Source organism: Macrobrachium nipponense, chromosome 5, assembly GCF_015104395.2.
Source record: "Macrobrachium nipponense isolate FS-2020 chromosome 5, ASM1510439v2, whole genome shotgun sequence".
NCBI lineage: Eukaryota > Metazoa > Arthropoda > Malacostraca > Decapoda > Palaemonidae > Macrobrachium > Macrobrachium nipponense.
The window spans coordinates 32,669,772-32,697,455 of record NC_061107.1 but is presented as its reverse complement, the minus strand read 5'-3'; the positions used below and the strand labels follow the sequence as shown (position 1 = coordinate 32,697,455).

The window sequence follows — 27,684 nt, the reverse complement described above, 5'->3', positions numbered from 1 at the left end:
TGGCCTACACAGAGACATACCTCCATTTTCGCTTCTTCGAGGTACAAGAGTACTTTACAACTACGCTTTCGGATTTGGCAATTTTTGAACGCACATTGTTTTTGAGAGAAATTACAAGTGTTAGGAGATATAACAGTCACATAGTGGAAAAGACGCAAGTCTTTCCTCTGTCTCCTTCCGCTTAGGCGTCAACAAGCTTAGGTGACTGACTTTGACACCAGTGCGTTCTCCATCCAATCCTGGAAGAATAGGGACTTCGTGGCTGATCCACGAGCCAAGAGGAGAAGTTTCTTCTCCATCTTCGAGCCAGGACTGTTGCATCCCTATTGTAGAAAGCACAAGAAGTAGTTGTAATTATTGAACAAGTGACTGATGGAAGCTTAGTCTAGTGTGGCTGTGAACAGTTGGAGAATGTTAGAATCAGGGACTTCGTGACTGATCCTCGTGCCAAAAGGAGAAGAATAATTTCTTCTTCATCTTCGAGCCAGGACTGTCAAATCCTTGTAAAAAGTGGAAATGCCACAGCGGGTTGGGTCTCTTGATCTTGGCTGCAAGAGTACCATCAACAGCCTCATGCTTCCATCAAGCGCGATGACGTCATAGCCAAAACCGCTATCAAAATGGCGGTAGTCATGATGTCACAGCCCACTGCTGCCAACCTCTCGTTTTCGGTGGTGTCATTATATTACGCTTTCATTTCATGAGCACACACTTATGGAGAAATATGAATTTTCTCGTAGGATAAGCGGCAATGGCGTTGTGTGCTCCAGTTAAATTTTGAATAAGAAAGCTCAAGTAGTAGTTTAGCTCGGTCAACTTTAGACGGTTGCCGTTTAGGTTGTCAACAGTCCAGTGATAGCCTAGGTTGTGATAACCATGTCGGCCGTAGAGCTATGACGGACGTAGAACCATGACGCCCATGAGAGCTACGAAGGGCTTTGGAAGCATGACGACCATGAGAGCTATAATAGACATGAGTACTATGAAGCCCATGAGGAAATGACGGTCATAGGAATATCATGGTCGTAGAGAATACGATGGCCAGAAGGATCAGGACGGTTGTAGGAGGCAACTGTGTAAACTGACGGGCGTAGGAATTGCTCGTAAGAGCGCAGTGTTGCCAATTTAGATGGTCGTAGGAGGCAACAATGTAAACAGTGACAGGCATAGGAATCGTTCGTAAGAGCGTAGTGTTGCCAATTTAGACGAACTTGATACATACGTATGCCGTTTTTCTGCTCTGATGCAAAATTACTAGAAATATTGCATCAAAATGTGATTGTATGTTGAGTGTTAGTATGGTTCAAGGACCAGGGTTCTTCTGTAGTTGCAAAGGGCAATGATGATAAGAGAAGAAAAAGCTGTGCACCTGTGGCCCAGGGAATGCTGCAAGACTATTACCAATAACTATACAGGCAGTCCGCGGGTCACAACAGTTCGGCTTACAACTTTCCGGGTTTGCTACGCTTTTCAATTATATTCATCAGAAATTATTTCCAGGTTTATGGCGCATGTTCTAGGGTTATGACGACAATCCAGTGGAAGAAATAAGACTCCAAAAAGGCAAAATACTGTATATGCTTGAGGAATATTTGACTGCATGTAATCTTCAACCCCATTTTTTGGCAATAAGCTTAGGCTATGTCAGCAATTGCTACTGTAGCCTAGTTTAAGATTCTGAGATCTAAAACTAAAAAGCTAAAAGCTTAGAATGTGCCTATAAAGTGTTTAAATAATCAGTATGTACTCATTTCAAATAATTATTAATTAACTATATGAAATAAAACTAAAGCTCCTGACCTGCTTTGTTTACAATCATTTTGTCAACACTACTGAGTGCCGATAGATTGCCAAGCAACCACTTTTAACTAGTGCACAGTATAGTATCATACATTTTTATTATCTCTCTTCAACCACTGAAACTACTGAACAGTTTAATAACCATTCATTTCTATTCTTTAATCTATCTTTACTTAATGGAGATACTGACAGCCATATTGAAACATACAATGACATTATAACTGAAGAAGAATTCTATAAAAATGTTTGCTGGCTTTGATGAGAGCAGTCTTTGATTGATTTTATAGTTTATGACGTTTAATTCACAAATTTTTGTTTTTTCCATTAAATGTATTGCATGACTTAAGTTTTCCAATATACAACATCATTTTACCAATAGAATAAAAAGAAATACACGATTCTTTGGGAATAGTAAATGAACAGTTAACTGACAAAATACAAATGGCGGCTACTTAGTTTATGTTCGGGAAATAAAGGTTGCACTTATTAAAAGCCTACAACAGCCATTAATTAAAAACAACATACGTAACAATAATCAAAGATTCTCAGATAAGTAAAACAACATTCATATGTATTATCATGATTATTATACAAAAATAGTTTGCCAACTTCTGTAGAAAGAAATGCTACTTTGTTGATTCTTGTCAGGAAATCCAGAGAATATGATGGGCGTAGCCTAGTCCCTAAAGTTTGCACTTTATAAAAACAACATAACAATAATAAAAGATTCTCAAATAAGTAAAACAACATTTGTAATTATTGCCTGTTGTCAGGAAATCCAAAGCCTAGGCTGAGCCTAGTGCCAAACTCGTGCACATTTCCAAAACTAGCCTATACCACATGTAATGTTCAGTCCCAGAATTTCAGGCCATAAAATTGGTCTTTAATAAAATTGGTCTTTAAATATCAAACCTTACAAGAGTATATGAATTGAATAATATTTGAAGTTTTTTTTATGAAAAACAATAAAAATGCAGTTAACATAGCTTTCAGTAGACACCCAAAGCATTCAAAGTAAGGTTTTCTTAGGATTTTTGACGATTTTTTATAATTTTCCAGCTTACGCCAATTTTCGGCGTCTCAAGAACAGAACTCCCATCGTAAATAGGGGATTGCCTGTAGTGTACTTTATAAAGATAGTCTCAAATACACTGAACTGATTATGAAGAGCCCTCTTTATGTACCAGTGAGGGCACATGGCGGGACAAAGAGTCGAGAGACACAGGTGCCTCGGCTATACCTGCCATTACCTCCACCAGTGCACAGGCCAGGTGACCAGACCAGTGCCACAGTCTCTTAACTGAACACTTTGAGAAGCAAAGAGAAGGTCCCCTGCTCAGACTCCTTTGCCAGATACTTCAGCCTCAAAGAAGTCTTGGGACACGTAGCAAGGAAGGTGCAAGTTCTTGCCAGTTGGCTGCTCTCGATTCCACCCAGCCCCCGATGGTGTTCATGCTGTAGGATTGGGTGAGTCAAGTACTCAGCCTGGCTCGCATGAACCTCTGCTCTCCTCAAGAAAATGCTACCCCAAGCCAAAAGAGTTCTCTTAGACTTGTATTGCCGTCACCACCACGGGTTGGTGACCACATACGGCTAACCTTTCCTGTAGGTTCTGCTGGCATGACAGGTGAGAGTGCCTGATCTGATCCTTCTCACCTGCCCTTTCAACCTCCTGGGGTTTTACTTGGAAGCGTAAGTCGTACCAGGGGAACTTCAGTTCTTTGGCCACCAGCCAGGTCATACACCAGTGTAGTGCAGGAAGGATCACAGGTGTCTGGTGAGGTTCTCCCTCCTGTAGGGAGAGTAGATGAGGAGGACCACACTCTGGTAGGACTCAAGGGTCCTCTCTCCCAGGATGTGGACACCCCCAAGATACAGAGGATATTTTCAGAGATCATTGCGCTGATTTATCAGCTCAATGATCTCGGAGAAGGGACCACGTCCTCAACTGTGGATCGTACTCCTGTTTGGCCTGGCATCAATGAAGAGAGTAGGCAAATTCCATGAACTCTTGATGTGAAACACTCGAGGGGATGGGAATCTGTTACACACTATTTCGTCCCGGACTCCGTAGGAGACTCAAAACCAGTAGTCCCTGATGCCAAGTTTGAGTCCTTTATGATCCCATCCTTAGAGGACTTCATAGATAACGATACAGATGAGATGCTGCTTTGTCCTGTTAGAGTGCTGTGGCACTATCTTAAGAGGACTTGGCATCTCCTGGCCTGAGTGTTGACAACTTTGATAGTACTGGCTCGTACAAAAAAGAAGTGTCCAAGAACACAATTTCTTTCTGGCATTGTGAGACATTTAGAAGAGCATACTTTGCTTCTGGCATAGACAACACAGGTACTCCCCATCTGAGAGCTCAGGAAGTTATGGGCATTGGTCCAGCCCTTGCATTCTGAAGGCCAGGGTATGGTCTGGACAGGCCACCCTCACCTCCTACCTTCAGGACATTGCCCACAAGTCCTTGAACACTTTTTCCTTGGGACCTGTGCTGGCTGCTTAACAAGTTGTCTCTTATATGGCTCATTTATCAGGATATGGTTGCATTTTGCCTTAGGTGTGCTGTTGCAGATGTTAGAATGAATGTATGAGTGACTGGCCTCTCTTCTTCTCCATCCCTTCATCTTTCTTCTCTTCATTTGGTCAGAGAGTGGTTTCAGCCATAATATGTTGGAACTGGCACTAATACAGGTAAGTTTTGCGATTGAGCAACCATTCTATCTGTCTTTAGATTATAGATGCAACCGCCCCTTCCTCTTGCAAGTGGAGGAGGGGGAGGTCCCTGATGACAAGACAAACCTGCTGTCTTAGACTATCAGTCATCCTAACTTGTTTTTCTTATGAGGTTACGTTCCCTCCCTCATTCAAGAAAAGCCCAGAAGTCTGACAATTGATCACGCAATTCCTATACTCCGATCAATTCATCAGAGGCACAGTTCTCTTGCTCGCCCTTTTGACCAGGAAGAAAATCAAGGTGTGGGAATCCAGTCAGTTTTATAGACTCATTCAGATTCCTCCCTCCAAATATGAGTCCTCTTAATATAAAGGACCGAGGGTTTGTATATTATGTAGGAACAAAAAGTAAATTGTATGTTATATAGCCTGAAGTCCTTTACACATTAGGCCCACCTTATGCCACCCTTCATTCTGATACCCAGGCTAAAAAAAAATTGGAATCTTTATGTTAAGGCAGATGCAGTATGCCAACCGAATGGTAGTTAAACTACCTAACTACCTTGTTTGAAAGTCTAACAGACATTTTCCAGCTTCGCCATAAGTAATTCCTAATGTAAAGGACCTCAGGTTTGTATAGGTAGGGAAAATACAGTCTACTTTAAAACATTGTCACTTTTTGTGTAGATGTCACTAGTATGGTGTATTTGCTCCTATTGATATTAAGATTTGTAATTAAAGAATTGTATGCTATCTTCATTCATCTGGGATTGGTAAGATCTCTGAAAAACATGCATTGTGAGGTTTAGGGAACTCTACTATTAACCCAATTCCTCATAGCACTTGCATTTCATCTTTTCTGAATGTATGGTGTCAAGGTTGTTGGGAGTATGTGTGGCTGTGGAGATAGAATCTCCTTACTGACCCTAAACTGCAGCCTTGTGGCAGGGGTTAGTACATCGGTGCTCTGTGTTGCAATGTAAGCATTACTAAATGGTCCCTAGTTCCACCCACTTTTTACTCATTTACTTTAAATCCTTTTCCATGTCCTTTTCCATCTAACTGTTTAACCTCTCCAACTATTAGTTTTTAGTGCAGCTGTGGAGTTTTCCTCTCAGTTTCACTATTACTTCATCTTTATTTTTCAGACTTCTATATCCTACTGTTCAGCAACTTCCTGTTTTCACTGCTATCTTAGCACTGAATGGCTGAAAGTACTCCAGTGCTTTTGCATTATACATTAATTCAAGCCACAGACTGATTCCTCTGTATTTGTAATTACTTTTGACAGCTTCTTATATTTCCTGTCCTTCACAGTTTTGTAAAGTTAATGTTGAAGAAAAATCTCAACTTAGTTTTACTCTTCATTTTTCTTTTGTCTTTAAGCGTCTTGTAATTTTGCTTTGTTTTTTGACACTCAAAGTTATACTGGTATTAAAATTGTGCGTCTTTGCATATTAAAGCATTGGGAGCTTACTTTGCAGTCAGCAAATAGGAAATCTTTGGATGTTTATTGCTTTTTGATAAGTTATAATTGATTGAATGGTTGTTATTAAAACCTTTTAAATTTGTATGAATACTATTTTGTGCTCAAATAATAATTTTAATCTTTAACATTTTAGGTACTGGAACTATTATTATATCTCCCACCCGTGAGTTGTCCATGCAAACGTTCACTGTGTTGACAGAACTTATGCAGGAGAGATCTCAGACCTTGGGGCTCATTATGGGAGGCGCTGATCGTAAAGCAGAAGTCGAGAAATTAGGAAAAGGTATGGATATGTAACCTCTTTGGTGGTTGTGGTTTTTTGTCTCCTTGATTTTGATAAGAAATTGTTACATTTCTTATCAACATTATTTGATTGAGCAAAACAGTGCTTTTTCTAAGTTTAGTTGGTAATCTGAAAATTGAGTTAAACAAAATTTGTTAGGTAGAATTTTCTTGGGTAACAAAAAATGTTCTGAAGTAGAAAGAAGAGGCAAATGCATATTCAAGTGAGGGGGAAGATATTGTTGAATTCTTTCAATTAATGTACTACGTATTCACTTATGCCAGCTCTAAAGACTTATACAGTGGTACCTAGCAAAATTTGTTAGGTAGACTTTTCTTGGGTAACAAAAAATGTTCTGTGAATGGTAGCTGAAGTAGAAAGAAGAGGCAAATGCATATTCAAGTGAGGGGGAGATATTGTTGAATTCTTTCAATTAATGTACTACATATTCACTTATGCTGGCTCGAAAGACTTGTACAGTGGTACCTTGACCTACGAGTGAATTAATGTAGGAGTTTTCCGAAGAACAAGTTGTCACTCGGTCGATTTTTTCCTTTGTTACACAAGCAAAAAATTGAGGTACGAGCTCAAGATGCTGCTGCTATTTACATGGCGTAGTGACGAAAATTAAGATAAGCAAAGAGGGAAAAAAGTAAATATACGTCTTTTCCATGAATTTTAAAAAGTTATACATTACTTCACTGTATCCAATAATACTGTATGTATCCTCATATTTTGGAGGAACGATCTGTTTGTTCCATTTGGCAACGTCTCTGAGGGTTGCAAGAGAGAGAGAGAGAGAGAGAGAGAGAGAGAGAGAGAGAGAGAGAGAGAGAGAGAGAGAGTGAGTTGTGGTTGGTGTCACTGTTAAGATCGTGTAGTGTGTGTTTTTTTTCCCCCCCTCCCCCCAAAGGGAAAGGAGAAGAGAGAAGGGGGAGGAGGAGGGGAGGGAGAGGAGGAGAGGGGAGGGGAGGGAGGGGGGGAGGGGGGAGAGAGCAGAGAGAGAGAGAGAGAGAGAGAGAGAGAGAGAGAGAGAGAGAGATGGATGGTTAACAATTGAATTGCTTGTTGGTGAGTTCTGGATTATCTGCTGGTGAGGCTGCCGAGTCAGTCAGTTAGTCAGTCTTGGATCAGTGTCTGGACTGGACAGTTTTGAGCAGCAGTCTTGATTTCTTGATGGTCAGTCGTATTGTGTAATACGTATTGTTTTTTTTACTTGTTACTGGGTGTTTTGATTGATATTGACATTGTAGAGTTGTTGTGCCTGTATTGTTGAATTTTTGTGCTTGTGTGTTGGAAGGTTGTTAAGCTTGTGAGTAGTTGTGGTTCCGTGATGTTGTAGGTGGTTGTATTGGCTTCTTGTTTTATTGTTTTTGATGTTAGTGATTGTTTGTGTAGTGGTCTTTTGTTGGGTTTGTTGTTGAATTGTTGTGTGGTTGTAGTCCTTGGTGGTTTGTTGGTGTATTGTGTTACGATGGCTGCATCCAGCGGACAGTGCAGCTCCCCTCCCTGATCGTGTCAAGTATATGTGTTTTGAGTGTTTTTGTTTTTTGGACTGTGATCCTTCCACAATATTATTGCATCATTAAATACTACCAACATAGCGGTCAATGTTTTGCTTTTGAAATCAGCTGATGGCGAATACAAGTTTGTTTTGCCATATTTAACTCAATTCTGAGCAAATTTTCTTGCTTCTGGGTAGCATAAACAAATATCCAGATACTTGACTTATATGAGGCAAAGTCATTTATCATTATACAACGTGTTTTTAAGTCAAAATATGACTTGAATATGACTCGTCGTGATTGTGAACTAAATTATTTTTTTCGTTAACAGATTATGTTAGAGGCATATTTATTGAGTAAAAAAATTATGTAATTCCGATCACTATTTTCATGATATTTATCTTTTTATCTTTTATTGGCGTGAAAATAACAGTAAAATGTGTTCTTTCAAGCCCAGTATTTTTATTAAAATGATTTTCTCTCAATTTTATCTATGGTTGTGTGTGTGATGGGATAAGTTTACGGGAGTTTTATCCTTGTTGCCGATGCGTGATAAGTCATTGGCAGCTTGAACAGTTTTCTCAGCTTCAGCTACTACTTGGTTTTGAATTATCGTATATTTCTTTATTGATCCTTGATATAGCTGTATAGCAAATAGTTATTACATAAAAATATCTCAGTCCTATTCTACATAACGTCATTTATAACTTAACTTCAGTAATTGTTTACCATCGTACGATGGTTGAAATGCAAGCCAAACGGATGTTGTTGTTATCCAGTTTGGTTGTACTTAGCAAAAAAAGTAGTTTTGTTCAGTTTTCATGGCTGTACACATTTTTGCAATGAGTACTATGTTAAAACAATACTTTTGTCACTCTCTTTTGCTGTTTTTGAACTTATTTAACTAGAAGATGGAATAAAGTTAGGCTATTGTAATTTGGTCTCTCGTAAAATCGGATTATTGTAAGACGAATTATCATAACTTGAACGCTACCTGTACACCGTATGAAACCTTATTATATCTTTACATTCTCTTTCTATTATGTTTTGATACAGTATTTGTTATTTTAGAAATGTATTTTCCTTATTTGATAACATGAAACATAAAAATATGGGGTGGCATTTTGACAGTTGGAATGGATTAAGGGCATTTTAAGTATTTTCAATGGGGAAAGTTGATTTGATGTGTGAGCAAATTGAGCTACGAGCTTGGCTACAGAACGAATTAAACTCATCAAGGTACCACTGTAGTTTATGTATGTATTTTGCACAGAATTTGTTACAGTCTCATACTTATATTTTGATGTATGCAACTTACCAAGTAGTTACATAGCTATAGTTTCTATCCGTCGGCAGCTAGAATTTTTTTAGATTTGCAGTAGCGTTAATTTGGTTTGGCTAAGTAATTAACTCCCCCGACCCACCCACCCACTCACTACCAGAGGAGAGAGAAACCAACTCTGCCAGAATTTAGTTGTTTCTACCAGCTCTTCGTGGTTGACTCTTTTGGCATTTTGGTGAAGTACTCTTGTATTTTGGTAACCATTCCAGCAAATATTAGATAGTCAGAACTATATTTACTGATTTGTCTTATAATCTAGACTTTGGTTACTTAGTATTGCTGACTTGGGCTTTGGTTACTTAGTGTTGTGGCAATGTCCGATACAGGTTCTCAGAGTAGTACTAGGTATTTCAGCAAAGGCTGCAATTTGAGATTGATGAAATCTTGCTACAACCCACATTCACTTGAAGCATGGGTGGATCATAAATTTTCCATTATGTTACAGGCCATGGAAAAATGAGGAGCATTTGTTAAGACTTTAATGGAGAGGGTAAGTGAGGAAAGTAAAGTGTGGGTTAGTGCAAGTGTTGTGGAGAAGGTGGCTGTTTGTCCAGCTGATTCTTCTAGGCAAATGTCCCTGTCAAACTCCCCAGAACCTGGGAGGAAGCACACTGATAGCCCAAGGGAGGTCAGTGAGGTCTGCCCATGGACGTTCATCCCCTCGGTCCATCCTGTTGATGCATCCCAGGTTGCGACAAAGCACCATTGGAAAGGCTTCTCAAAGGAAGCCTCTTTTCTTCTTGAGTTTATTGAGCTCCAAGGAGTCTTCTCCTGCCAGTGGAGCGACGAGTCTCGTCCATTGAAAAGGAGAGCTCACAATGTTTTGCCTTCGTCTGTGCCTCCCAAGAGGGTTAGTGTTCTCCAGGTGGACCATCCTTCATGTAGCTTTTGGGAAAGTCCAAATGTTTTTATCAAGATGAGTGTGTGTTAGAGGGACAGCTTTTGTCCAAGAGGCTCTCATTCTTCCTCGTTGAGGAAATCGTCCCTTGAGCACCAGTCTGGTGATCCCACACTGAAAATTTCCTGAGGATCCTTTGGCGCCGGATATTTCTCCTCCTGTGCCTCCTTCACCACATGATCTCTCTGTCTGTGCCTCTAGCTCTAGGAAACGTCATGCACCTAAGCGTCTATTGGCACCTGTGCACCTTTCTATTGCAGTAGGTAACTCTTCAGTAGCTCCATTGAATTCGTTGCCTCAGGATCACCCATTGGCACCAGAATTCTCTTTGCCACAAGAGTGCCCACTGGCGCAAGAGAGCCTGTTGGCTAAAGAGCCCCCTTTGGCACCAGTGCCCATGGGCGCCACATGACATGATTGTTGTTGTTCAACAACCAACTTTTGCCAAGTGCTGCAAGCCATATTCTATTCTGACTATGGGACTTCAGGTTGCTGCTTCTTTGGATCTGTCTATAGCAGCCATTCAGAATAACCTGGCCAGTATTTTAGGTTTGTTCCTACACGATATACAAAACTTCAGTCCTTTACAATTGGAATTACAAGCAGCCTAGCTCGGATTACAGCTGTTAAAATCTTTAACAAGGTGGTTAGGCATTAACTACTGCCCGGTGTGTGAGGAGACCCACCTGCCTGGTCGTAAACTCTCCAATTTAACTTGTGGCCATCTTTGAGAGAAGATATGTTTGTGAGCTCTTGCTGACTGGTCATTAATCATGATTTCCTGGTGGGGTCTTTCTCTTCTTGTTTCTAAAATGTTTTGAATATACTGTTTGATAATAATTATTAACTGGTATTAATAATTGGAATACAAACCTACGTTTTGTGATAAGCCTTGCTAGCTGCCTTTCCCCTTTTGTGTATTAAGGGCCGGCAGCAAGGGTGTATTACACCCTTATCACTTATGTATTCTCGCCCTTTAATGTAAGGGTGTGATAGTACTCGCCCTTTAATGTAAGGGTGTGATAGTATATTTATGTGGTGTTGATGTTTGAGGGATTTCCTCTCATTTCAGAGGGCAGTGCCCTTTGGTGTGAAAGGAGTATCCATCATTTTGGTAATTTTTTTTGCCAGGCTAACAGTGAGGGATAGTAGGTTACAGCAGTGGGTGTTGGATATATCTTCGTGTTGGCTATCCTAGCCCTGGGAATTGTACCTGTGACTCGTTAGCATGCTTTGACATTGGCTCTCAAATGTGTGTATGGATCCCCTGCTAAAAAAAAAAAAACAAGCTGAAGTCTCACCATGAGACTTCTAAGGGTCTGCATCCTTCCACCAGGGAGGAAGCAGTTGTCTCTCTCGTTGGCTCGTCTGCTCTTTCAGGAGCAGGACCGCGACACTGTCCCCAAGGTCTAGTGTCTCGAGAACCTTAGGAGTTCAAACCAAGGTTTGTTCTCCTGTCTTTGGTACCAGGGTCGTTGCTCAGGTAACCAGAACCATGTCAGAGACTTGTTTGCAAGTTTCTCTGAATGTCCAACCCATCAAGGGGTACATACATCCACAGTCAATGACGAGGAGTCTTCCCTCTGTTGTGACAGTGGTGTGGGGTGAGAGAAGGTCAGACCCACCTGCTGTCCCTTGGAACAAGACATCTAGAGAAACCAGGAGGTCCCCATTAACAGCCCTCTTAGGACGAGGTTTTCGACCTCGAAGAGGCTGGGATGCCTCATGAGGATGATGGATCTCTACAGTCTGGTAGCCACACCTCTGCTAGCAGTGGCTCTACTACAGATTGACGAGAACCTCTGCATTCTCCTTGGGAAATCATCTTGCCAAGGAAACCACACTCTCCTAGACCCATGTTGCTGTCAATACCACCAGGTTGGTGACAGGGTGTGGCTCATTCCTTTTGACAGTGCAGCTTCAAAGAGGAATGAGAGCATCCACTCCTCTTCACCTATTCCCTCTACTTCCTTGGGTGACACCAGAAGGGGCAAGGTGAATAGGAAGAATCCTACTGTGTCCTCAGCAGGATACAGTGTCAGTGGCCTATGTTCCTGGAGGAAGGATCTTCTGTCAATGACGGAGAGACTTTTCATTATCTCGACATCTGGTGTTTTGATTTTCAGGATTCTAACCCCTGGAGACTGTGCTCCCTGGCTCTTTCTGTTCTTTTGTGTGGATTCCAATCCGCAGTCTCTGTGGTGTCTTTCATTGTGGGAGCCTCGAGTGCATATTCTGTTGAATTGCACTGTTAATCCAGTCTTAAATGCTCACATATAGGACTTGATTTTATGCCTGTACCTCCCCAATTTCTATGGTAGTGGAAGAGGAACCCCTCCCTGATGATCGTTTAACAAAATTCGGGGGTCTCATTGAGCACTTGAATTCCTTGGAATTTCTGGCACCCTCCGAGTGTTATGGTCTTCTATGATTTCCAAACACTCGGGCAAGATGGAAGTTCGCAATTGTTGTTACTACAAGATTTGGGGTTCTCACTGAACCCCTGAATTCCTTGGATTTTTTGGAATTCTCACTAAGTAGAGGACGACTCTAAGCTACACCGCCACGTCTCTACAAAGTAAGATGAGCATCATCCAGAGACAGTACTAATTATCTGTAACAGTTTTAACAGGTAAAGAACCAACACGCGTTTTCTAAATATCAGCACCGTATCTTTTTCTTTTCATTATGTAAATATTAATTGCAATTTAGTATCCATCGAATCCCACCTCCGACAATGAGGGATTCAGCTATGTAACTATACTTGGTAAGTTGCATACATAAAAATGATGATTTTATTATAAAATAAAATTTTTTGTATACTTACCAAGTAGTTACATAATCAGAGCCCTCCCTACTCCCCTAGCATGGATAAAAGGGCAGGCATAAATTACTGAATTTTGTGCTGAGTTGGTTCCTCTCTTCCCCGGTGGGGGTGGGCCTGGGTAATTGCCTAGCCAAACCAAAAAAGCACTAACATGAATTTCAAAAAATTCTGGCTGCCAACGGATAGAAATCAAACTTTTTTGCAAGAGCAAGTTGGAATTAGGTATAGTTGAGAAAAAGTCGAACAATTGAGAAAACAGTGCGGCTTAGGGACAAAGTATCACAAAAAATATCTTGTTGGAGTAATGTATGACGTTTAGTGTAGTGTTCAGTGGACAGGCCATATGGCACCCTTGAACAGGGTTTATACAGCATATTGAAAAAGATCGAAGAAGGTGATTGTACTAATCATGTATGTGCATCAGTTTTTTCTTGTACTATTCCTTATTTATTGTTCATCGGTACAATTTTGATTTACATTTCAGGTATAAATGTTCTGGTAGCAACCCCAGGAAGGCTGTTGGATCATTTGCAACACACCCCAAATTTTGTTTTCAAGAATGTAGTTTGCCTTGTGATTGATGAAGCTGATCGTATCTTTGATGTTGGCTTTGAAGAGGAAATGAAGCAAATTTTAAGGTTACTCCCAAGTGAGTGATGAATAGATTATCATTGAATTTTATTAGATCATATTTCCTGTGCTTTTGAAAATGGGATATCTATAACTTTGAGTTATAATTACTCCTTTTTATTTTTTACAGTACTTTATATCTATTGAAAGTATGTTTTAACTCTTGTTAAGAGTGTCTGTATTGGGTATTTACTTGAAGACAAACATTTTTACATTACTTGCACCATTCTGTTCGCTTCAGCTTGTGTCATGTGTTGAGTAGTAGTATATCTTGATATTTTGCAAATTTAACATCATACTTATTAGTCAGTACATGTCCATATGTAGGGAGAGGTGGGAGACAGACCTATTAGCAGAAAAAATTACATAAAAATTCTATTTTGTATCTGATAGAGTGTACACTGTGCCCAAAACAAACTAAACAACATGACCCACTTATGGTATACAGTGGACCCCCCGTATTTGTGTTCTCCAGATTCGCGGACTCACACATTTGCGGATTTCTCGTGGGAACGTTTCCCTGCATTATTCGCGGAAAATTCGCGCATTCGCAGTATTTTTATATGATAAATATCCATAAATTCCTGTTTTTTTTATGAATTTCATCATAAAATGCACTTTTTGTGATAAAACTATTAAAAAAACCAAGTATGAAAATTTTTAGTGGGTTTTTCTTGAGTTTTACTAACATAATGGGCTGTTTTTAGCATTTTTATAGGGGTTCCAAACATTCGCGGGTTCTAACTATTCACGGGGGGTTCTGGTACGCATCCCCCGCGAATACGGGGGGACCACTGTACTCATAAATCCTCAACTCAGAGAATAAGTGTCATATCTTGCACTTTAAGTATTTTTGGGACCTTTGTCAGGGGAAACACCGACCAGGGCATGTTGGAACACTGACCCTTATTTTTAAAGCTCAAATTTTTTTAAATCAACTTAACCCTAGCCATTCCCATCATTATTAAGTGGTGAAATGAAAGATAAGCAAATAAAAAAATAACATTTATTTGACAAGATCGCACCATAAACGTAAGACACCTTAAAGACAAAAAACTATATACAAGGGAACACCTTAGCCTGTAGACTATTACAGGCTCAGAAGTGCATGTTGAAGGCAATCAGAGAACCCCCACCCCCAAAAAAAAAAAAAAAAATCCAGTTTTTAGCATAATGACTTTGATATTTCATCATAATTAACTAAATATCACATTCAGCTTTACAAAAAACAAACAAACAAAAAAACCTGCTCCACTTCATTTAAATGTTCTAGTTCACCACCACCATTTTCATGGTAATGTACATAATCAGTCACTTTTTGTTATGTTTTTCCCAGTATTTCTAAATACATATTCAAAATTTCACTCATCAGTATTGGTGGTCGATGCTCCCCCACGTTTACGGTCGGTGCTCCCCGCACCACCATTTTTTTCACAACAGTGCCGTGACAGCCACTTCGAAAGTATGCACTTCATTTCACTCGATAACATGTCAATATGGCTAAATATCGTAATGAAACTTAACTCAAAACAGTCGCGCCTTATTCACCGACACGATATATTATGTGAGAACCGTGAAAAATAACAGACATCCGAAAAGTCAATTTTCTCACATGATAAACACAGACATCGTGATGGCGGAAACCTGTTGCTTTCTTGTTCACTGAGATGAATGCTGTGTTGGTTTGGTGGTGAGTTTCAGCACCCAGTTTGAAATAGTTATCATACTAGAGCATTTGGCCGGTGTTCCCCTTTGGTCGGTATTCACCCACCTCACCCTATGTATTGCCAGATTGCATGCAATAATTAAGTAAAATAATCCATGTTGAAGGACAATGCAGTATGACTTTAAGTGGGTTTTGTAAGTTAATATGGCTGTCCATAGTGAGGAACAGTGAACTGCAAGTTCCTTGAAATTTGAAATTTTTCATTTGTTGTAGAATTATGTAATAATAGTCCTTTGTGGAGTTGGCAAGTCCAGAATCATTGCATCATTAAGATGATCTGGCTACTTTTACAGCCAGTTCTGACCTAATATTTACTTAGTCTAAAGTAAGCTTACCCTGGCTGCAGATTTCATCTAATAATGATATAAAAAATGAATTCAGTATTGTAGTATGCTTAATTATATGTAGTATACAATTGATAAATTTTCTAACTTCAGGTATACGTACAGTTATTTGTAACCCTTGAGATTTCTTGTGACACCATCTGTTACTTTTGGTACACAATACAGAGGTCACCCCCACATTTCCCAAAGTAACCATAGTAATTTCCCTATGATCCTTTTTCTTTCAACATAGGCTTTGTTTTTTCATCTTTTCCTCAGATTGCACTGTTTGCCCTAGGTAATTTGAATAAAATACCTCCCGTGTAGCACTAATCCTTGATGGACACAAACATATAGCTTAAATTATTCTGATGCACCTGTACACATGTCACTGTCTTCCCTTTAAATTTAATGTAGTGGTAAAGTAACATCACTAGCTTGATAAAAATAACATAAAGTTTGACAAAAGGAAAAGTTTATATATCAAGCCATAATTAAGAATTCATAAAAAAATATAGTACTAATGGACATGTTTATTTTTATTACTAATAAAAGCTACACAACCCAAGTTGATTAGAAATATAAAAATTTATCCTTACTACATATAATTTTTCTTCATTTATACTTTTTATTTTCATTTGTGTGTATGGATGGTATGCAGTAGGGGAAAGGCTGTAGTAGGTTTAGTTGTCGGTTATTATGAAATATATTTCTATCATAGTTTAGCACAGTTGTCAAGAAAATTATTATCGTGCTTCGACTCGCCGATTTTATTTTATAACTCATTACTTCCCAATGTATTTTGTTGTAGATTACTTTTTTTTAGGCCCAGTTAACATCTGACTTGAAATTAATAATTAATTACACAACTTTTTTTTTTCATTGTATTCATTTCCACTGTATATTTTGCAAAACTTCACCATAACAAATTCCCTGTTACCACTAATGTAAACTTCCCTTTAACTTGACCTAGATGAGAGTTTATTGTACATGGTACATGCCAGTGCAACAGTAAAAACAAGATGGTTCAAGGCTACTTGCAGCCTATATGAAGTAAATACAGTTTAACCTCTTAAGTCCAGGAAACTTGGGACCAGGCCACTGCCAGACTACAAAAAATCCCGGAATATTCAATACACCCTAAAAAATCAAACCCATGTGTACACATAGTCTTGCAAGCTAATTCCACATACAAATAGCCTAGTTATTGATTTAGCCTAATACTTGACTAAATTCTGACACCACTTTTTATCATATTATTACACATATTTTTTCACTTTATCATTTTATAATTTCTTACTGTATAATTCTCTTGAAAATAGTGCACTTTATGTAACGCATTCAGCCTACATTCTTGAGCTAGCTTAACCGTAAGTCAGTTACTTAATGTTTTGCAGAATCTGCAGAATATTATCAGTCATTTTCATTTCCTAAATTTATCATCTTCATAATTATTGCTATTAGTTTCTTCATCATTTATTTTGATTTCATCATTTATTTTAATTGATACAAATAAACGAATGAATTTCGGCGATCATTCAGTGCATTTGCTGTCAAAAAGTAAACAATGCACAGTGCTATCTATTGAGGAAAGTGAACTTAACATTTGCTAATGGGAGGGAAGGCTAGAAATATTTTGTCACGTAAATAAAGATTGATATTTGCACTTCTTACCCCTATCATCTGATGATCTCTTGGGTGGCATATCAAATGGGTAAATATGTAGATAAGTGTATAAGAGAAATGAGGGTTTTCAAGCACTGTGAAAGTAAGGAATTCATGATTAAAAGTTTTGAATTGGTAAAACCATCTCGAGTGGAATTTGTAAGAAAATATATTTGTTCCTACACAATATATAAACCTTAGTCCTTTACATTAGGAATTACTTTACGGCGTAGCTGGAATACAGCTGTTAAATTCTTGAACAAGGTGGTTAGGCAGTAACTACCACCCACACGTAAAAACAGTTTACTTTTGGCCGTCGTAGAGTGAAGATATATGTTTGTGAGCTCTTGCTGACTGACTGTTAATCACAATTTCCCAGTGGGATCTTTCTTTTATTGTGTCTGATATGTTTTGAATATACTGTGTTTGATATTAATAATTAACCCTTTAACGCCGATTGGACGTATTAAACGTCGATATAAATTGTCTGTTGGGTGCCGATTGGACATATGGTACGTCGATATAAAAAAGTTTTTTTTAAAAATCGCGGAAAAATAGTTATAGGCCTACTAGGCGAAAACTTTTGAATCACACGCCTTGGGGGATGCTGGGAGCTCACGGATCAAGGCGTTCTTTTGTTTATAATCGTTACGCAGGCGCGCAAGCGCGAATTTCTTTCTTATCCCACTAAAAAGTATCAGTGACACATCTCAGAAATTATTTCGTCACTTTGACACAATTTTTGCACCATTTTAAATTAGCCGTTAGTACATGGAGTATTATATATGAAAATGTATGCAATTTCATGTAGAATACAACAAAATACAACTAATGGTTGTAGCTTTTATCAGTTTTGAAATATTTTCATATAAATAATGATGTGCCAAAATTTCAGCCTTCGGTGAACTTTGACTCTACCGAAATGGTCAAAAAACGCAATTGTAAGCTAAAACTCTTAAATTCTAGTAATATTCAATCATTTACCTTCATTTTGCAACAAATTGGAAGTCTCTAGCACAATATTTCAATTTATGGTGAATTTATGACAAAAACTTTTTCCTTACGTCCACGCGGTAACTCTTCCGAAAAAATCATAAATTTTTTTGTCCGATTGTCGTAATGTTTGCGCCATTTTAAATTAGCCATTACATAAAGTTTTATATATGGAAATGTGCGCAATTTCATCTAGAATACAATTAAAAACAACCCATGGTTGTAGCTTTTATCAGTTTTGAAATATTTTCATATAAATAACGATGTGCCAAAATATCAACCTTCGGTCAATTTTGACTCGACCGAAATGGTCAAAAAACGAAATTGTAAGCTAAAACTCTTTATATTTTAGTAATATTCAATCATTTACCTTTATTTACAACTAATTAGAAGTCTCTAGCACAATATTTCGATTTATGGTGAATTTATGAAAAAAAAAAAAAACTTCCGTACGCCCGCGCGGTAACTCTTCCGAAAAAAATTAATTTTTTCGTCCGATTGTCGTAATGTTTGCACCATTTTAAATTAGCCGTTACATAAAGTTTTTATAAATGGAAATGTGCACAATTTCATGTAGAATACAACGAAAAACAACCCATGGTTGTAGCTTTTATCAGTTTTGAAATATTTTTATATAAATAATGATATGCCAAAATTTCAACCTTCGGTCAACCTTGACTCAACAGAAATGGTTGAAAAACGCAATTGTAAGCTAAAACTATTACATTCTAGTAATATTCAATCATTTACCTTCATTTTTCAACAAATTGGAAGTCTCTAACACAATATTTCGATTTATGGTGAATTTATGAAATAAATTTTTTCCTTACGTGCGCGTGGCAACTTTTGAAAAAATCAAGTTTTTTCGTCTGATTGTCGTAATGTTTGCAGCATTTTAAATTAGCCGTTACATAAAGTTTTATATATGAAAATGTGTGCAATTTCATGTAGAATACAACTAAAAACAACCTGTGGTTGTAGCTTTTATCAGTTTTGAAATATTTTCATATAAATAACGATAAATAGAAAAAATTTGTCCTTTGGTCAACTTTAACTTGACAGAAATGGTCAAAAACTGCAATTGTAAGCTACATCACTTACAGTCTAGTAATATTCAATCAATTACCTTCATTTTGCAACAAACAGGAAGTCTCTAGCACAATATTTCAATTTATGGTGAATTTTTGAAAACAGCTTTTTTTTTTTACGTCCGCACGTTACGAATTCATGCATCATTTTGTGATAATATTTTCTCTGTGTTGCCTTGATCGTTTTACAATGTGTTATAAACCAAAATGATCGCAATTTAGTGTACAATACAACGGAAAAAAATTAACTCATTAGCTTTAACCGTTTTGCTCACAGCGCGATTTGAATACAATTATGTATTAAATTTTGTTTTCCCGCTATCATGTATCCCATTGCTTAGTAAACTTCATGCAATGACAAAAAAAGGAGCCAAAAATGAACTCTTAATCTTAAAAACTAAGCGTGCTGTGATTTTTTTGAAAAAAACATTTTTTCCGCATCGGCGCTCACTCCCAGACCCTGCCGGCATAGGGGAGACGATTTTTATAATACCCCTTCAGCGTTAAAGGGTTAATTGATAATTAATATGCAAACCCACTTTGTAATACGCCTAGTTGCTAGCCACCTTTCCCCTTAATGTAATATTAAGGGTCGGCGGTAAGGGTTATCTACAGCCTTTATCACTTATTCTTGCCCTTTAGGAGTAATTACTGGGATGAACTTTAGAGTTTGTCCTTTGTTTTTTCTCTCTGGTGTTTTTCCTTCTCCTTGGCCCTCTTCTTTCATCAGACGAAGGATAAGCCTGCATCTGGTGTTAATGTTTAATGGTTCTCCTCTTGGGAGGGCAGAGCCCTTTGGTATGAAAGGAGTATTGTTCTATTCAAGCAAATTTTCTTTGTGAGCAATAGTAGATTACAGTGAGCGATAGTAGATTACAGCAGTGCAGTGTTCCCCCGTATTCGCGGGGGAACACTGCTCACCAGACTCCCCTCGAATAGCTAAAATCTGAAAATAGATGAAACCCCTTTAAAAATGCATAAAACTGCCTATTTTGTTAGTTAAAACTTAAGAAAAACCCTCCAAACTTGTTTATACCTGGTTTTTATATTTTAATCACAAAAAGTGAATTTTGTGATTAAATAAATTAAAAAAAAACTGGAATTTGTGGACGGTTCTCACAGGAAGTACTGTGAATTGGCAAATTTTCCACAAATAATGGGTATATATGTTCCATATAGAAATCTGCGAATACTCGAGTCCACGAAGAAGGGTAGTTCACTGCAGATGGTCAGATATCTCTTTGTGTTGGCTATCCTAACCCTCGGAATTATACACAGGTTTCATTAGCATGCTGTGACATTGGCCCTAGAGTGTGTGTACTGTTCCCCCCTGCTGAAAAATCATATGGATTTGCTCCTGTTGTCCTGTAGTTTCGTCACTGGACAGCATCTACACAGCTGCCCTGTGATTGTTGGCAAAGAAGTTGAGGAAGGAGAGGTCTCGAAAGGTGTCATCGTCTTCGTTATCTAGCACTTCCTCACCTCTATCTTCAAAAGTTTTCTGTCCTAAAAAGACAAAGGAGTTTCTCCGCCCCCTAAGAATTCTCGCCACAAGACCTCCAAGGGTCTGCATCCTTCCTCCCCCTCGTTGGCTCCCCTGCTAATTTTGGAGTGGGACCACGATGCTTGTCCCCAGGGTCTAGCATCCTGAGAGCATCAGGAGTTTGAACCAAGGTTTGTTCTCCTGTCTCTTGATATCAAGGGCGTTGCTCATGGAACCAGGGCCATGTTGGAGACTTTCACGAGTTTCTCCTAATGTACAACCCCCAAGGGTGGGTTGTACATCCGCAGTCAGTGACAGGGAGTCTTATCTCCATCGTGACAATGGTTGGGCAAGAGGAGGGACTGAGCCATGCCTCAGACCCACCTGCGAAAGCCAGTTTAGGTGTTAGGGTCGATGTTGCTGTCCCTTGGGATAAGGCATCTAGAGGAGCTAGTAGGAGGTCCCATTTACAGCCCTCTTCGCACAAGGTTTTGACTTCAAAGAGTTTTGGGATGTGTGGTGAGGATGGTACATGTTTTTGCCAGTCTGGTAGCCGAACCTTTGCATTCTCCTCAGGAAAGCGTCTTGCCAAGGTGACCACGCTCTTTTAGACCCTTGCCGCTGTCACCACTGTCAGGTTGGTGACAGGGCACGGCTCATTGCATTTGACAGCGCTGCTGTGAGGAGGAGTGAGAGCATCCAATCTTCCTCTTTTATTCACTGTACTTCCTCGTGCTACACCGGGAGGGCCAAGGTAAATAGGAGGAATCTTGCAGAGTGCCCTCTGCAGGATTCTGCGTCTGGGGCCTACATCTACGTTTCTTGAAGGGTCTTAGGGGCCCACGTCATTGAGGAAAGATCTTCTGTCAATGACAGAGAGAGAGATTTCTCACTGTCTCAACACCTGGTGATCCAATGCTGAGGATTTGATCATCTGGAGACTGTATTCTCCCTGGCTCTTTCTGTCCGTTGGGCAAATTCCATGGCTCTTTCCGTCCTTTGGGCAGATTCCAATTCGCAGTCCCTTGTGGGTTCTTGTGTTTTGGGAGCCTCAAGTACATATTTTTTTTAATTGCACTGTTAATCCAGTCTTATATGCTAGCATATAGGAATGGCTTTTATGCTTGTTCCTTCTCGATTTTTACAGAAGTCATCAGGTACCCCTCGCTGATAATTGTTTGACAAAATTCGGTAGTCTCACCAAGCACTTGAATTCCTTGGAAATTTCTGGCACTCTCCTGGTTTGGTCTTCTATGATTTTCAAACTGGGAAGTCAAATTCTTGAATTCTTTGGAATTTCTGTTATTCTCAGAATGTTTGAGTTTTTATGGTTCCAAACATTCGGGTGAGACGGGCATTCCCAATAATTGTTATAACAAGAATCGGGAGTCTCGCCAAGCAAACCCTTGATTTCACTGGCACTCACCGAGTGCTTAGCTCTGTCTTGTTGCTGAGCACTTGCCTGATTACGTATTGTCTGACAAGAGTCAGGAATCTCACCAAGCACAGGAATTCTTACTAATTCTAGCACTCGCTGAGCGATCGCTATCACGAATGCTAGGATAGCGAGTTGATACTTTACCAGTACAAAGGAGTTCACTCTTCAGTATGGTTTGGGTTTATGCAGAGCTAGGTACTGCATACCAACACCTTCTGGATGAATGGTCAAGTCCCATCCTCCTATCTTGGACCTTAGGTTCTGAACACATAGACAGCAGGCACAGAATCCTTCTTTATTCTGCTTTGAAGGAGAACAGTTAAATGGGAAGAAGTGATAGCTTTTTTTTTTTTTTTTTTTTTTTTTTTTTTTTTTTTTTTTTGCTGATGATTGCCACTCATAATTATGTGGTGGTGACTTGCTCAGCTCACTCAGCTATGCTCATCCAGCCCAACTCTGCTGAACGAACTCTGCTCGTGATCAGTGCAGTTCTGTGCCGTGGCATAGCACCCTCCTTTCCTGTGGTGCAGTCCTGGTGTCATCTTGTCAGACTATCAAGTTTCACAGAAGGGGTCATCATCTTCGCCATTAGACGCCTCGTTACCTCCCTCTTCGAAGGCTCCCCTGCCTAAGAAGAGGAAAGTGGCTTCTCTGCCCCCTAAGAAGTCTCGCCTCGAGACTTCCAAGGGTCTGCATCCTCCCCCAGGGAGCAGTTGGCTTTCTCATTGGCTCCTTCGGGAGCAGAATCTGTGACAGTTCCCAGGATCTAGTGTCTCGAGAGCTCAGGAGTTCTGACCCAGGTTTGTTCTCCTGTCTGGTTCCAAGAGTGCTGTTCATGGAACTGGGACTATGTCAGGTACTCGTTCATGAGTCTCTCCGAGTGTACAACCTCCATTAGGGGGTCGTACACCCACAATCAGTGATTGGGAGTCTTCTCTACATTAGGCATGTATTCAACTCACTCAAGTCTCGCTCGTGTTTGCACAAATGAACCAGTTGTAGGACAATAATACTCCGTTTGGTGAGTGAGAATCCCTGTTTTCCCTTCAGGAATTTTTTTTTTCTTTTCCCTGGGGGGAATACATTTTCCTAGTCTGTGCTTTATAGCTCCCCCCCCCCCCCCCCACCCCCCCCTCCCCCCAGATTACACCAGGATGAGCTAGGGTATAATAGGAACTCTGGAGTCTACTTCCCAGAGTTCAAATGCAAGAGACTTGTGTTCCTGGTTTGATCTTAGGATCTCACCAAACGTACAATCAATCTATTCAAGATGGATATCACCAAGAAGTTTGAACTCCACTCTCAAGTGTTCCCGTCTTTGGGAACAGGCAGTTCGGCATGAACGGGTCTTTGATGTCCTTTGGGACAGCTTCACCTTCAGTCTCTTCATTAGAGAATGAAGGAGGTCTGCTTCCAGTCCTTATTCTTCTTTTTTGAAGTGAAGAAGAATTAAGCTGGCACTCAATTAACAGGAACCTATGAATATATGTACTTGTATATTCTCATGACATCCGTCTAATATCAATTGCAATGTCCAAGTAATAGGCGCATGCCTGTAAATTAGTTCTTCTGGTATGTGACTGAGATGAATAGTACCTTCTCTTAATTAACCTGAAACTCAGGACAGCTTTTTGGGCCTCCCAAGAATTTTCCGGTTGTGATTTTGAAACTAATAGTGGTATTGTTTGACAAAAGCACCACAGGGTAAAGCTGTTGGTCCTGTTGCTGAATAACCACTGGTTCCATGCAACGTAAAAACACCATACAAACAAACACAGGATTGGCATTACAGTGGACCTTTTGTACTCACGTTCTTTGGATTCGCGGACTCATGCATTTGAGGATTTCGCTCTGGAAAATTTCCCCCAATTATTTGGTGAAAATTCACCTATTTGCTGCATTTTTATGCGAGAAATATCCATAAATTCCTTATATATATATATAATATATATATATATATATATATATATATATATATATATACATGGCGGTCCCCGGGTTACGACGGTTCCGGCTTACGACGTTCCGAGGTTACGACGCTTTTTCTTCAAATATTCAATGGAAAAATCCGTCCTGGGTAACAAAGACGCTTGTTTTCCGAGGTTACGACGCTGACGCTTCCGACGCTCCGAGTAACGACGCTTTTAAAAAACGCATACTATGATAAAAATCCTTTATAGTTTAGCACAGTATATTAATAAAAATAAGTTTCTGGTTAGATTACAACAAAAATTTTGAGATTATGATGATTTTCGACACTTTTTGTTGTATTTTTCTATGTTTTTTAGTGACGCCTCATATGCGGAAACTAGTTTCCGAGCGAATGAATACATACTAGTTTACATATACAGTCCCAAAAGCGCAAATAATGAAAAAATCATTGCTTGTTTCCAGTAATAATAACAAAACGAAGTTTCTGCTTAGATTACAACGCAAATTCCAAGTATCAAAGAGAGACATTATCCAGTAATTTGATCAGAGAGAGAGAGAGAGAGATAGAGAGAGAGAGATGAGAGAGAGAGGCGTCTTCCACGCTCCGAGTTAAGACAGAGAAGTGTTCGTTTCGTTAAACGGTTTTTTGAGATTATGATGATTTTCGACACTTTTTGTTGTTTTATTTTTCTATGTTTTTTAGTGACGCCTCATATGCGGAACTAGTTTTTTTTTCCGAGCGAATGAATACATACTAGTTTACATATAACAGTCCAAAAGCGCAAAATAATGAAAAAAAAAATTATTGCTTGTTTCCAGTAATAATAAACAAAACGAAGAATTTCTGGTTAGATTACAACGCAAATTCCAAGTATCCAAAGAGAGACATTATCCAGTAATTTGATCAGAGAGAGAGAGAAGAGAGGAGAGAGAGAGAGAGAGAGAGAGAGGCGTCCTTCTGACGCTTCCCAGAGTTAAGGGACGAGAAAGTTTTCGTTTCGTTAAACGGCCTCTGACTCATGCCAGTAAATGTTTTGTTGATACTAATAATATAAGCCTATTTAAAGATACGTTTACTTTAATTAGTCTATATGATACGTAAATAGTAAATCAACTGTTCTTGTAGCCCTCAATATTTGGCAAAAATCGAAGTATCCAAAGAGAAACATTATCCAGTACGTAATTTGATCAGAGAGAGAGAGAGAGAGAGAGAGACGCTTTGGCAACAATGGTCTCGGGGGTTTTTATAGCTTCCTTCTGCTTGATGATCGTGGATATTGTAGAAGGATTCGACCATACTCGTTTGCCAAATCGACGATACGAACGCCACGTTCATGCTTTGCTATAATTTCATGTTTTGCTTCCATCGAAATCATATCCTTGTTTTTTCTTATCACCTGCTTTGTCTTTAGCTTTGAGACCCATGGTTAATAATAAATAGACAAAATAACACGAAAAATAGGCGCAAATACAACGAACTAAACAACGAACGTGTTAACATGCAGCACCAACAAACAAACAGACTGAACGCCATTTATCGGTCGCCTATACAAATAACACTCATCGCAAAATCGTATCTCAAATATTTCGTTGTATATCAAAGCTTGTATTTTTCGCAAATTTTCTGTTATATCTCAAAACATTCGTATATTAGGGCAATCGTATGTCAAGTTTCCAATGTAATTTGATCAGAGAGAGAGAGAGAGAGAAGAGAGAGACGCTTTGGCAACAATGGTCTCGGGGATTGACTTAACGTTTATTTTCTGAACAGATAGGACAGAGAAGTGTTCGTTTCATTAAACGGCCTCTGACTCATGGCAGGAAATGTTTTGTTGATACTAATATACAAGCCTATTTAAGATACATTTACTTTAATTAGTCTATATGATACGTAAATAGTAATCAGCTGTTCTTGTAGCCCTCAAGATTTTGCAAAATCACTCCAGGTTGTACATAAAACTTCAAGAATGGTAGTGTCACCAGAGGGATTACAATGAGTTTTTACCTTCAAGAACCAGCATTCTTTTATGAAAATAACTCCCAGGTTGTACATAAAACTACAGGAAACAACATGTAGTGTAACCAAAGGATTACAAGTAAGGTTTTTATAAACTTTTTATTAGTTTAAGACATATTTCCAAGCGTCGTTCCGGCTTACGACGATTTCGGCTTACGCCGCGTCTCAAGAACGGAACCCCCGTCGTAACCCGGGGACTGCCTGTATATATATATATATATATATAATACACTTTTTGTGATAAAACTACATATAAAAAAAACAAGGTATACAAATTGTTAGTGGGTTTTTCTTCGGTTTTAACTAACAAAATAGGAGGTTTTAAGCATTTTTATAGGGGTTCCACCTATTCGCGAGTTCTAACTATATAGGAAGAGGGGGTCTGGTACGCATCCCTGCGAATACGGGAGGACCAGTGTATCACCAAACAAGAGGGTTTCTATCCCTCTTGTCTCAGTTGACATGCAGGTGCTCGAGTGTATCTGTAGTGCACTCGATAGCAGCGGTTTTGCCTTTTATACATTTTTCTAATTTGTAAAGGGTTCAACTATTAGTTGTTCACCCTGAATTGGAATAAATGCTGGAAAACTTTGCTTGCCCTGACAGTGCCATTGTCAGGGTAAAGAGACAAGTTCCTCCCTGAACCAACCTTCACAGTGTCGAGAAGCAGTTCATGCAGGCAGCACATCCTTTTGATTTGCATGGCTAAAGACCTCCAGCCTTCATTGCCAGCACAGACTTTTTTGCCAGATGTCAGGGATTAGAACCGTCCTCTCTGGTTGGCATCATTGACCGGGCTTTTCTCTGTCAGAATCTCAAAAGTTAACTTCTCTCTGATCCAACTGTGAAAGACGTGGGTACACACACTTTTTAGTCTTTCATGTAAGTAGTATTGTTTCTCCTCAGTTGAGATTCTATTACTGATAGCAGCGGTTTTGCCTTTTATACATTTTTCTAATTCGTAAAGTGTTCAACTATTAGTTGTTCATCCTGAATTGGAATAAATGCTGGAAGACTTTGCCTGCCCTGACAGTGCCATTGTCAGGGTAAAGAGACAAGTTCCTCCTGACCAACCTTCACAGTGTTGAGAAGCAGTTCATGCAGGTAGTACATCCCTTTGATTTGCATGGCTAAAGACCTCCAGCCTTCATTGCCAGCACAGACTTTTTTGCCAGACAGCAATGAAATAGCTGAAATTCTCTTTCAGTCCTTTGTAGATGTCATGGATTAGAACCGTCCTCTCTGGTTGGCATTATTGACTGGACTTTTCTCTGTCAGAATCTCAAAAGTTAACTTCTTTCAACTGTGAAAGACATGGGTACACACTCTTTTTAGTCTTTCATGTAAGTAGTATTGTTTCTCCTCAGTTGAGATTCTATTACTGATAAGAAACTTTTTCTCTATCTTGCCATCCCAGGAACCTCAGGCCTCTGGACAGCATTTGACTCTTGTTTAGGACACGAGCCCTTACGAGAATCATCAGGCAGTTTTTATTTTTTTCTTTCTTTCTTCAAGACTGCATCCTGTCTCTCTCCAGCGCTGGCAAAGAGGAGAGACTTATTG

At 39.2% G+C, this 27,684-nt stretch overlaps 1 protein-coding gene across 1 annotated transcript in view; it reads left to right on the top strand.

Moving 5' to 3' along the window:
• LOC135215281 (ATP-dependent RNA helicase DDX18-like) overlaps nucleotides 1-27,684 on the top strand; it is a 97,992-nt gene that overhangs the window by 20,192 nt on the left and 50,116 nt on the right. The window contains exons 3-4 of the mRNA XM_064249826.1: nucleotides 6,105-6,254; nucleotides 13,311-13,475. Of these exons, the coding sequence (XP_064105896.1) occupies nucleotides 6,105-6,254; nucleotides 13,311-13,475 (315 nt within the window). The remainder of the gene's footprint in view (nucleotides 1-6,104; nucleotides 6,255-13,310; nucleotides 13,476-27,684) is intronic.